The following is an 11545-nucleotide window of genomic DNA, read 5'->3' on the forward strand; positions in this document are numbered from 1 at the left end:
ATCAAAATGGAGTTGCTTCACAGGAGCAAAAGATACAGAGAATAAATCAAAATGGAGTTGCTTCACAGGAGCAAAAGATACAGAGAATAAATCAAAATGGAGTTGCTTCACAGGAGTGATCATGCCACAGGGAACCGAATGCAATTCACACTTGCACTGAATCGATTCATTTAAAAAGATGCAGGGAATGCCATGGATTTGGAAGAACTGATTCAACTGGGTTTACTGCTGTGCCCCCTAATAAACCACATCAGAAATTCGGCGCAAGTGCGAACAACGGTCCTTTAAACTAGTTTACACTGGTTTGAAAATCAGTTTATTATGTAGTGTGGATGAGGCCATGAAATGTGTTGTCTCACCCATCTATGTTGCATTAAGGACACTTTTTTTGTGATTGCTCATTGGAAGGTAAACATGATGTTAAATTTGTAAGTCTAAATTGTTGAGGCACATGTCTTAGGAAAGATCTGATTACATGGAAAAACATGCCATACAAAAGAGAATACACATTCTTTTTAATGTCTAGTATGACTCAGAGTCTACAGTACTTACAGAAAAATATGCTTTGGTGGAGCTTCCATTGAACTGTACTTCCAAAGGGTTCTGCCTGTTAATATTGGTAGAGTAATTCCTTGGCCATGGAGAGGGGATGGTGGCATTTGGTCCTCCAAGATCCCAGTATGTTTTAAATGTTTTCCAAAGGTCATTAGCTAAGGAACTGCAATTATTGATCAAAACTCCAACCTCTTTCACCTGCAGAAAGCAAAACCCAAGTGAGCAGCATTCCAAACCATACATACGTTACAATTTGTCTTCTTTGATATGTTGATACATTCTCTTTAGTACAGTGGATCTTTGGTATCCGCTTGGGTTTCTGGACCACATGTGGATACCAAAATCCAAGGATGCTCAAGTCCCATTAAATACAGTGACATAGTAATATGGTGTCCCTTATATAAAATGGCAAAATCAAGATTTGCTTTTTGGAATGTATATATTGTTTGAATATTTTCAAATCTTGGGTGCTTGAATCTATGAATAAAGAATCCGTGGATGTGGAGGGCCTGACTGTATTATAATCACAGTTTTTAGTAAAAGCCTGCACCAAAGTATTACTTATTTATTAAAATATTTTTACCCTGCCCTATATCCAAAGATCTCAGGACATCATGTAATGAAGTCAGTTTAAACAATTCAAAATAGGAAGAAATAAAAATAATTTACAATTTAAAAATGTAATCAATTATCTAACAAAGTAAAATAATTAAAACCATTCAAAGATATAGCTGTGTTAGTCTGTTGAATCATTATGTAGAGAGATCTTGTAACACCTTTGAGACTAACTAAAGAAAGAATTTGGCAACATGATCTTTCATAGACTTAAGTCTACTTCCTTAGATGCATTTGACACTAAATTAACACCAAGTGCGTTTGAGGAAGTGGATTTAAGTCTATGAAAGTTCATGCTGCCAACTTCTTTCTTTAGTTAGTCTCAAAGGTGCTACAAGATCTTGCTACATACTAATTAAAACCATGTACATATACAAATGGGATAACATCATTAGATTCCAAAGGCTTTGACAGAAAGAAACCTGGCACCAAAATGAAGTCAATGAAGGTGACTATCAGGCCTCTAAGGGGAGGAAATTCAACAACCAGGGTGCAACAACAGAGAAGGCCCTAGCCTGCATCCTCACATAATGTATTCCCTTCCCCTATGGTACATAAGAGATTACTGCACAGAAAAATCCTATTCTTTAAAAGGTCCTGGAGTAGCCCAGGTCAGATACAGGATGAGTACTGCCTGGGGACCGAGCTGTTCTACAGAATCCATCCCTGTGCATTTACATCCTGTGCCTAGAGTGAGAATAAAATCTGTGCTAATTTCCATAAAGGAGGGCTTTCCAGAAGACCTCAGTCTTCAGGCATATATATATATAGAATGAGGCACTTCTTCATGTAAAAGTACCTAAAAATTGCCTACTTTTTAAGGAGCTGAGTGAATCAATTAACTGAGGGCTGAATTCAGCATTTCCTCTGTAATCACATCATACTTTGTCTTTCAACTGATGGGGTGAAGGAGATGGCCAGGAAAGTGTAGTCCAATGCAGCTCAGCTACAAGCAGCCCGGGGGCCTGGGGCCATAGCAACTTCGAAAGTAGGCCTCTGCCGCTGGCCCCAATGCACACTGCCAGGAGCCCAGATTATCCCAGATTAACCCAGCTCATTTTTGCTCCAGTTGTGTTGGAGGTGTGTATTGTATAAATGGCATGCCAGAAGCCACTTCTTTTGGCCCATGCGCTTGGGGCCTATGTTATTGGTATTAGAGTTCAGTGGTAAAGCAAATATCTGTATGCAGAAAATCACAGGTTCAAATTCTCAACAACTGCAGGTTTTCCTGTTTGTTTGTTTATTTGTTTGTTTGTTTTTAAAGGATGAGGCAGTGCATAGAGTTGGAAGAGACTCCAAAGGCCATCCAGTCCAACCCCCTGCCATTCAGGAATGCACAAGCAAAGCACTTCCGACAGATTGCCATCCAGCCTCTGTTTAAAAACCTCCAAAGAAGGAGACTCTACCACTCTCTGAGACAGCATATTATACCGTTGAGCAGTTCTGTCAAGGATTGCCTTTTCTCCCCAGAGTTCAGTAAACATATCTTCTGTATTGTACACAGTATAACTTTATTTCAGAAAACCCATAGGTGTTAGCAGGATGACATCTGCAGACAGAAGTGCCGTCATCCACCAACATTGGCATAACAAAAACAATGTCTTGCCCAAAGTTGCACAGGCTTCATCTAAATTTGTTCACTATATAAAACCTTCAGGAATTTCTTCATAATGTTTAGAACATAATGGGAAATCCATGTTCTTAAGACATGTGGGAGCTGCTACCAGTCATGGAATGCACTACTGGGCTAGACAGACAAAAGGTATGAGAAAAACTATGAGACTGCTTTCTGTGTTCTTATGATATCACACTTAACATGAGAACTCAGTGATTCATCAGGAGAAAAGTAGTTCTCGTAAATGACCTTTTAGTACAGATTCAGTCACCTTGTTATATATTATCAGATCAGTCTATTTTAATCCTCTCAATTTTCTATATTCAAATCTCTCACCTGAGTCAGGGACCTCCAGTCCACATTGGCACTACCAAGAAAGATGTGTTTCCTGTCTACAATCCAGAATTTGGTGTGCAGGACACCATGAGTCAGCTGGCCAAAGTTTATCCTTTTTACATGGGCCCCTGTGAGAAAGGAAGAGATGCAAGTTTATGCACCAACAGGGGCATTGGTGGGGGATCCGCAGGGAGTGGAATGTGCCAGGTGACAACCTAAAATGTCTGCATTATGGCAGGAATGAGCTCCCTTTAAAACCCTGGAGCTCAGTGGAAGAGAAGCCATGAGTGCAGCAAGGCTCAGCAGACAGAGAAAGGAAAGTTCTCCGGTTAAAAAAGATTTTTTAACTCTTATAAAAAAATTTTATAAACATCACATCTTAGCTAATTTTCACTTTAAGCACATAAACTGTGTAAACATAGATACATTTAGGCAGTGTATATGATATTATAATTTAAAAATAAAATTTTAATTTTGCTAGTTGTTTATGTCACAACTATTGCCATTACATCCAGTGAAATACAAGAATTATGATTTACAAGTAACATTAGTACCAAAAACATTAGTAAGGATTCTGTATGGTGTGGTATAGGAGGAGGTCAATGGGGCAGTGACACCATGAATTACCATACCAGGGGACACCATGCCTATGATGTCACTGCACCAAGTAAGTCTTCAAACATCACCTAATTCCACATCTAGCCATAAATGTTTCTGGGTCAGACCTGATCCTGTGCTTTTGCAACAGCCCACCAGATTCTAAACTTGTACTATAAGTCAAGTCAGTACATATTGCCTTGAGGTAAAGGTTAAGGCAACTTTTCCATTCCAAGGACAAAAGGTGACAACTGAATAGCACTTGAACACTGATAATACCACAGCATACTGCAGGTCACCTGAGAACAACAGGCTGGTTTATAGAATCATAGAATAATAGAGTTAGAAGAGACCGCAAGAGCCATCTAGTCCAACCCCCTGCCATGCAGGAAATCCAAATCACAGAGCAGATACCTAGAATATTCCAAAGGCCAGGAGGTGCCTCTACTGCTCCTGAGAAATACTGATGCACAGAATTATTATTGGAGGGGCAGAAAGTACTTTTTCACAGAAAATGCTGGGTCTCGTGCAAAAACTTTGAAAACTGCAGTTTTTGAATAAATTGAATAAATTCTCATGGTGGCAAAAAAAATTGCTAAAATTACTTCCTTTGAGTCAAGAATTGCATCCCCCCTCCCCTAATGGTAGGGCCAGCTCACCTCTATGTGCCTTCAAAATGCTAGCTTTCTTGTCCACTCCTCACCCTCTGTTATCTTTCTTGATAACTATCTTGAACATTGCACCTACATTTTGAAATGCTCAGGAGGTCTGTTTACCTGGTTCTTTCTGTTTTAAACTTTTTGCAGGCAGCAAAGCCATGGTTCTTCTAACAACTAAATTAAAGATTTCAGTCTGGTTGTGTGTGTGTGCTGTTTTGAGCTGCTGAACCCTGGGCAACATTATAGTTTATCTAATTGCTTTGTTTTTGATGTATGCATGGCTTTACAACATTATAATCATAGATTCACAGAGTTGGAAGAGACCACAAGGGCCATCCATTTCAACCCCCTGCCATGCAGGAACTCACAATCAAAGCACCTCCAATCCAGCATCTGTTTAAAAACCTCAAAAGAAGGAGACTCCACCCTTCTCCAAGGTAGCATGTTCCATAGCCAAGCAGCAATTGGCATCAGGAAGTTCTTCCTAATGTTTAGGTGGGATCTCTTTCCCTGTAATTTGAATCCAGCTGTTCGATGCTTTTGCAGGTCAATCTACTTGGCCAAAGGCAAGGTAGAAGAATTTTCATGTACAATTACCTTTTCTCTCCAGGATCTCAAGATCTGTGGAATGTTTAACTTTAGATGGAACACTTGTTGCAATAAACACAGTGATATTCTCCAAAAGTAGACTTTCAAATTTTTTCAGAATATCTTCACCCTATAGAAGAAAGATACCATGTTCTAAACCAGGGGTGGACAAAAGTGGCTGTCAGGTGCATGCATCATCCCAAGGTAGGGTTGCTAGGTTGAACATGGGACACGGCTCCTATAACTTTATTCCTGAATGGATCTTGAAGCAGGACGAGGAACCGTAAAGCTCCCTCAAACAGGATAAAATCCCTGTCCACCATCACCTTCCAAATCCCAACCTGTAACATGGCTATTGCCATTTTATTTCCAAACAAGCTGTTTTTCTTTGTTTTTCACTTTCTTTTCTTTTCTTTCATCTTTGTTTCGCTAAATCGCATTGTCATAACTCGAGAATTGTGTTACAAATACAAATTTAAAAAATGAACAGCATTCTGGGTAGGGCATAGGGCAGGAAGGCAGGGTTAAGGGGAGTGTGGAAGAGAACTTGAGGAACCATCAATGACAGAAACATCCCCCTTCACGCTAGTGGAAGGATGTGTGGTAAGGAAAGCTTCCAATCCATTTAATATCCATGTCTTTACTAATGTGATGGTGGTGAGAATGAGGCTTATGTTGTAAAGTCCTAAGATTCTAAAATTCTAAGATTTTGTGATTCTATGAATATAAAGTAGGATGTTGAGAATTGTTTGTGGGTACTCTCTGTGCTGTGCTTTTCCAAAAGGAAAAGTTGGCTTGTTCCATGATTTGCCTTCACTCCCTACATCCACCTGCAGAATTTGTGTGTATTTTTATAAAAACAGCTTCTTATCTTACCTGTTTAGATGATGTGTCATTGACACCGACATCCTCTCCAGTCAATGCCCAATAGTAAGAAGCCACGTGAATGCTTTCCTGGGTCATGTTTAAGAGCTCCATCCATGCTTGGTATAGTGGTTTTGCAGCACTGCTATTTGGTCCATATGGCATATCCCAAGGGAGGCTTTCCACCAGCTGAAAACTACAGTGGCAAGAGTAAAGGAGCAGGAGCAGAACACGTTATAAACTATCCGAGGCATAAAATGCTATTTGAAAACATTGAAATTCTGGAACATGGCAACAACTATCCAGTCAGAATGCACAGGGAAGCCATTGAAACCCACAAACACCTCCACAACTTCAACAAGAAAAAAGAAACCCTTAAAGTAAACAAAGTTTAGCTACCAGTCCTGAAAAACACTAAAATCAAGACTGAGCCCATGCAAATGAAAACCACCCAGGGTCAGGGGGATTTCCCAGCAGACAATGGATCATTAATTAAATAGACACCCTGAGGCCTTGCCATTCAACAACAGATCAACACAGAGATTAACAGGTAAATCACTTCCTCTCATCCAAGGCTCACACAGTATAAGTGTGTGTGTGTGTACACCCCACTCACTCCCATGCCAGCATTCTCTGAAGATGCCAGCCACAGATGCTGGTGAAACGTCAGGATTAAACTCTTCCAGAACACAGCCACATAGCCTGAAAACCCCGCAAAAAACTATAGCAAATGAATAGCTGAATACTTGAATACTTTGTACTGTAGTTACAGGAAGACCACTGGAATAGCTCTCCATTCTTGGAGCTGGCTTTCAGACAGAAATGCTAAATAATATTTTAAAATTATTCCTGTCTTCAAGATGATGCCACGACAAACATAGCCATGACATTGTAGCTAAACTTGCAATGCTACATGAAGAATCTCTGCAAGATTCAATTCTTTATGAGAAAAATACTTATTTGCATTATAAAAAATTGATAAGTAGTCCTGACTTTGATGATAAAGAAATATAGATGTAATTTTATCTGGTTAACCTACGTGCATGAATCATTACAGCTGGGCTTGCTGTCCATCGTAGTCATTCTGTCTCGTCCAGTGTTTTGGTCATCATCCCCATGCAGGTATCTGTTAAGAACCATGCCTTCGTCCCTTACAAAGATTAAAGTGGAAGGTTTCATGATGTGATTTATTATCACAACGAGGAGCCCAGCAACTGCCAACAGTCCAAACACCTGGAATGATAAAAGAATTCACCTACCATGAGGGCTGTCAGCACTGAACACTCTCCTCCCAGGTGCAGAATTTGGAGAGTTAGTATTAAAAGGAAATACTGTAACGGCCAGAATTCTGGTAACATCTTATACATGCACAAGCTTTCCTGTGGAAACGATCAAACAGTTTTGTCTGATGTGGAATGTCAGGATTCAGTACAAGGTTGCAAAGGTTGTGTTGTGCATATGGTACATTGTAAATGTAGATGCACACATGCAGATGAATACACATTCGCTTGTACATTCATTTGTACGCTTGGGCTATATCTGGACTGCATAATTATAGTGATCTGATACCCTCACCATCCTATGGAATCCTGGATTTGGAAAGTTAGTAAAGTGCTTAGAATTCTGCACCAGAGAGCTCAAGTGTTCTAATTGAGGGCAATGCACTAAAACTACACTCTACAGATCCCAAGATTACATGTGATTGAGCTATGGTGGTTAAAGTAGTACCAAACTGCTATAATTGTGCAATGTAGATGCATCTTTGATTATGCCATCTTGCCATTCAATACAATGATTCCATAGAACAATCAATGTGAAACTTCATGTGCAGAGATCTATGCTTCACAGTCCGAAAGCAGACTCTTGATATGCTAAAGCCATCCATAACTGAGTGATAACAGAATGACGCTCTGGGGCCAAAAGTGTGATTCAATGATTGCTGAGTTGGGGTTTTTTTCTTCAGAATATCATTATACTGTATTCATTCTTCTTAAAAGTAACTACCCAAGCCCTGCTCTGAGTCAGAAAGAATGCAAACTCAGTGGTCCTTGCAGTGGGCAGAGGTCCAGGGGCTGATTCATATTCAGTGGAATGAGCAGAAAGGCTCCCAACACAACAAACGTGACTTGCTACTTTTCGAATTGAGTGAAGTAATAGAGTGGCATAGCAGTTTGAGTGTTGGACTGTGATTCTGGAGACTAGGGTTAGATTCCCCGCTTGGCCATAAGACCCACTGGATGATCTTGGGCAAATCACATACTCTCAGCCTCAGGGGAAGGCAATGGCAAGTGTCCTCTGAACAAACCTTGGCAAGAAAACTCCATGATAGGTTTGCCTTAGGATCCCAAAAGTCGGAAATGACTTGAAGGGACACAGCAATAACAATATATATTATTTCTGGGGGAACCAACATTTTTTCCATAATGTACCATATCACATTTGTGCCCCTTGGCTACAACTGTTTCTTTCTTTTCTAGAAATTTTCCATGGACTTGCATCTGAGGTACCAGATTGAGTCTACAAAAGGCCATGCTACAACTTCTTTTGCACAGTTAGTCCCAAAGGTGCTGTAATATCCCTTTGCATACTGACATCCTAGACTAAAACGAGTGTGTCTCTGAATTCAATATACTTGGGCCAGCAACCAAACATTTACAAACACTAACCCATTCAGTGATCACCATTTTGAAGAGCACTGGCCTAGAGAGCCACTCTTCGTTACATCTAGTGCTTGAAAACTACCTGACTCTACCATAGGGATAAAACTTGGGACACCTGCAAGCAAAGAAGAAATGGTAGTAAAACAGCTCGCTCATCCACGTTACACATTTGAACCAGAGCCAAGCCAGATGTCACAGGGGTCTAAGTTGGGACGATTATTTTTTTATTCACATAAAAAGGGAGAAGAAGTGAAACTTGCCCTTCTTCACAACCACTCTTTCTTTTGGTTTAATCAGTTTCACAGCAGCCTGGCTCTGAGACCAGATGCTCACAAAGAAGAGAGTAAAATATGTAAAGCCATAGAGTTCAGTGAGATAATACCTTTCTGGTGCTAACACTGGTCTCATTCCAGCACCTAGTCCAAACCTTCACTCAAATTTTTGGGGCCTCATGGACCATATGCATTGTGTTGCAGTTTGCTTGTTTATTTGTTGGTTTATTTGTTTATGATATTTGGCTGTTTTTTCTTTTTAAAAAAAATATTTTAAATTAAACATGTGGTTCTTGTACACTGCCCTGAGATTTTCAGATATAGCACAGGACAGAAATAGCTTCTTTTTTAAAAAAAGAAATCACGTTCCTTTTAATATAAAGAGTAAAAGCATCCTCTTTTTATGTAAATAGGACACATACGTTCCTAAAATAGACACCTATCATACCTAGTGTGGCCCAGAGGAATGCTTAAAACAAACTTGAAGGAGTTATATTATTAGAGCCAGCGTGGCATAGTGGTTTGAGTGTGAGACTATGATTCTGGAGACTGTGGTTCGATTCTCTGCCCAGCCATGAAACCCACTATGTGACCTTGGGCAAGTTACACACTCTCAACCTCAGGGGAAGGCAGTGGCAAAGCTCTTCTGAATAAATCTTGCCAAGAAAACTTGTGATAGGGTCGCCATATGTCAGAAATGACTTGAAGGGACACAACAACAATTATAGGATTATTCCTATTGAAAACAGTGGTGAGTTTAGGCAAAAGGTACTTATGTGGAGCACTGTACCTCATTACATTCCTGCTATTGCTGAAATTTGAACCAAGGACCTTATAACCACAATGGCACGGCAGCTCCCAAGACTCCACTGATGCACGTGAGCCCATAGACAAGTTAAAGTGTAAATCCTTTCATTCATTAGTATCCAGTGGTTAACTGAATCAGATTTGGTCACTAAAATGAGTACCCAGATTGTTGGGGGCAATTAGCTTACAGTTGTAAACCGCTTAGAGACTGTTTAGGTGGTATGAAGCAGTATATAAATGAAGTTGCTATTGCTATTATGTTTCTTCAGTATAAGAATGATACATTTGCATGGACACACACATACACACAGAGCTCAACCAGACAAAAACAAATGACAGTGATTGTCTTATTTTCTTTCTTTCTTTCTTTCTTTTGCAAGTCAAAAAAGCAGTGATTTCAGTTCCCAAATTCAAAAACTAGTTTCATTTATCAAAAAAGACTGAAACTGCCAATCATTAACCTATACCGCATACATAGCAGGTGGATAGGACTTCCTCTTTATATTTTTATCTTTTCTGAAAGTTAAAGTATGGTAATACCTTAAGGAAAGGCAGAAACTCCCTCTCCCTTGTCCAAACCAAATGCTACTGCCCTGAAACTTCTGTAACTTGAAAAATTGGCACCTGGATTTCTTGTTTTCCTCTACCGACCCTGTTTTCTTTTCCTTAACTCTTGTTAGAGTATGAGCCCAAAGAAATCAGAACTGGTTTATTTTAACCTCTCAGTAGAAAAGTTTAGGTACTTTATAGGAAGAGGAGGAAGTAGACATCAAAATAACCCTTTCAGGAAAAGTCATATACCAGCTTTTTATTACTGTCAAAACCCTCTCTGAAAGCTACTGCATTTCTGAAAAACTAGGAGTCCACCTACACTGTAGAAATAATGCAGTTTGACAACACTTTAAGGGCTGTAACTCCATTCTATGGAATCCTGGGATTTGTAGTTTGTAGCCATCTCTGTCAGCATGCTGGTGCCTCACAAAACTACAAATCACAGAATTCTGTAAGATGGAGCCATGACAGTTGAAATGGTAGCAAACTTAATAATTTCTACAGTATATATGTACCCTAGATTAATCTCCTTAGAAGTAGAAGGGAGTATTGATATTATTGTTTGTCTAAAGAGGCTCAGCGTTTTGAGAACTCCACAAACAGACTTGAACAGACTTGAACAAGGTAGAGTTTTGTTTTGTACAACATGTAAAGTGAGAAACTGACACTTGGGTCAGATAATTTTACCCTCTGGCAGAGCCACAATGGGGTTGGGAGTCATATTTTACGACTAGAAAATTAATTTTTTTTGTTAGCCATATTGGCATAGCTAATGGTGAGGAATATGGGGCTGTGCAGTCCAACAATGTCTGGAAAGGCACACAATTCATTGGCACATCTGGTTTATTGACATTTTGCTGCCTATTTGATGTAACTGAGTTTTATTTTAGCACTTACCACCTGAATGCCTCTTTGCTCATTTGGGTGCAATTTCACATAGAAGGGTCCATTTGATGTAAGTGGTTTCATTACAATCCTCTTCATGACCTGTTTAACAGAGAAGTGTGCCATGAAAATAAGAGAAGCATAATGATCTCAATTGCTGTCAATAAATGCCATAAGCCATTGCTTTTTAAATGTTCTTCAGGATAACCTATCCACATCAGCTGCATTCTTTCACCTTATTTGTTCAACCTGTATGTAAAAAATATTGTACGCAGAGCAGGCCTAGACTCAGAGGAAAGAATATCAACAGTCTAAGATATGCAGATAACACAATACTGCTAGCAGAAACCTGGAACAATTACTAAAGAACATCAAAAAGAAAGTGCTACGGTAGGCTTAATGTTGAACGTTAAGAAAAACAAAAATAATGACCACAGAAGATCTACCAGAATTCACCCTAGATGACAAAAAAATTGAAATGATCAAAGACTTCCCGTACCTTGGTTGAAACATTGCTCAGAATGGAGTCTGCAATCAAGA

The 11545-nt window shown here is 39.5% G+C and overlaps 1 protein-coding gene across 1 annotated transcript in view; it reads right to left on the reverse strand.

The window, feature by feature from the left end:
• The window catches only part of PLD4 (phospholipase D family member 4), a 21254-nt gene extending 10150 nt beyond the window's left edge, over nucleotides 1-11104 (reverse strand). Inside the window, exons 1-6 of the mRNA XM_042446728.1 lie at nucleotides 11018-11104; nucleotides 6869-7062; nucleotides 5842-6025; nucleotides 4975-5095; nucleotides 3122-3249; nucleotides 553-753 (exon numbers count right to left, since the gene is read on the reverse strand). Of these exons, the coding sequence (XP_042302662.1) occupies nucleotides 553-753; nucleotides 3122-3249; nucleotides 4975-5095; nucleotides 5842-6025; nucleotides 6869-7062; nucleotides 11018-11104 (915 nt within the window). The remainder of the gene's footprint in view (nucleotides 1-552; nucleotides 754-3121; nucleotides 3250-4974; nucleotides 5096-5841; nucleotides 6026-6868; nucleotides 7063-11017) is intronic.
• Nucleotides 11105-11545: the final 441 nt, after the last annotated feature.

The sequence above is a fragment of the Sceloporus undulatus genome, chromosome 1 (genome assembly GCF_019175285.1).
Source record: "Sceloporus undulatus isolate JIND9_A2432 ecotype Alabama chromosome 1, SceUnd_v1.1, whole genome shotgun sequence".
NCBI classification, from domain to species: Eukaryota; Metazoa; Chordata; class Lepidosauria; order Squamata; family Phrynosomatidae; genus Sceloporus; species Sceloporus undulatus.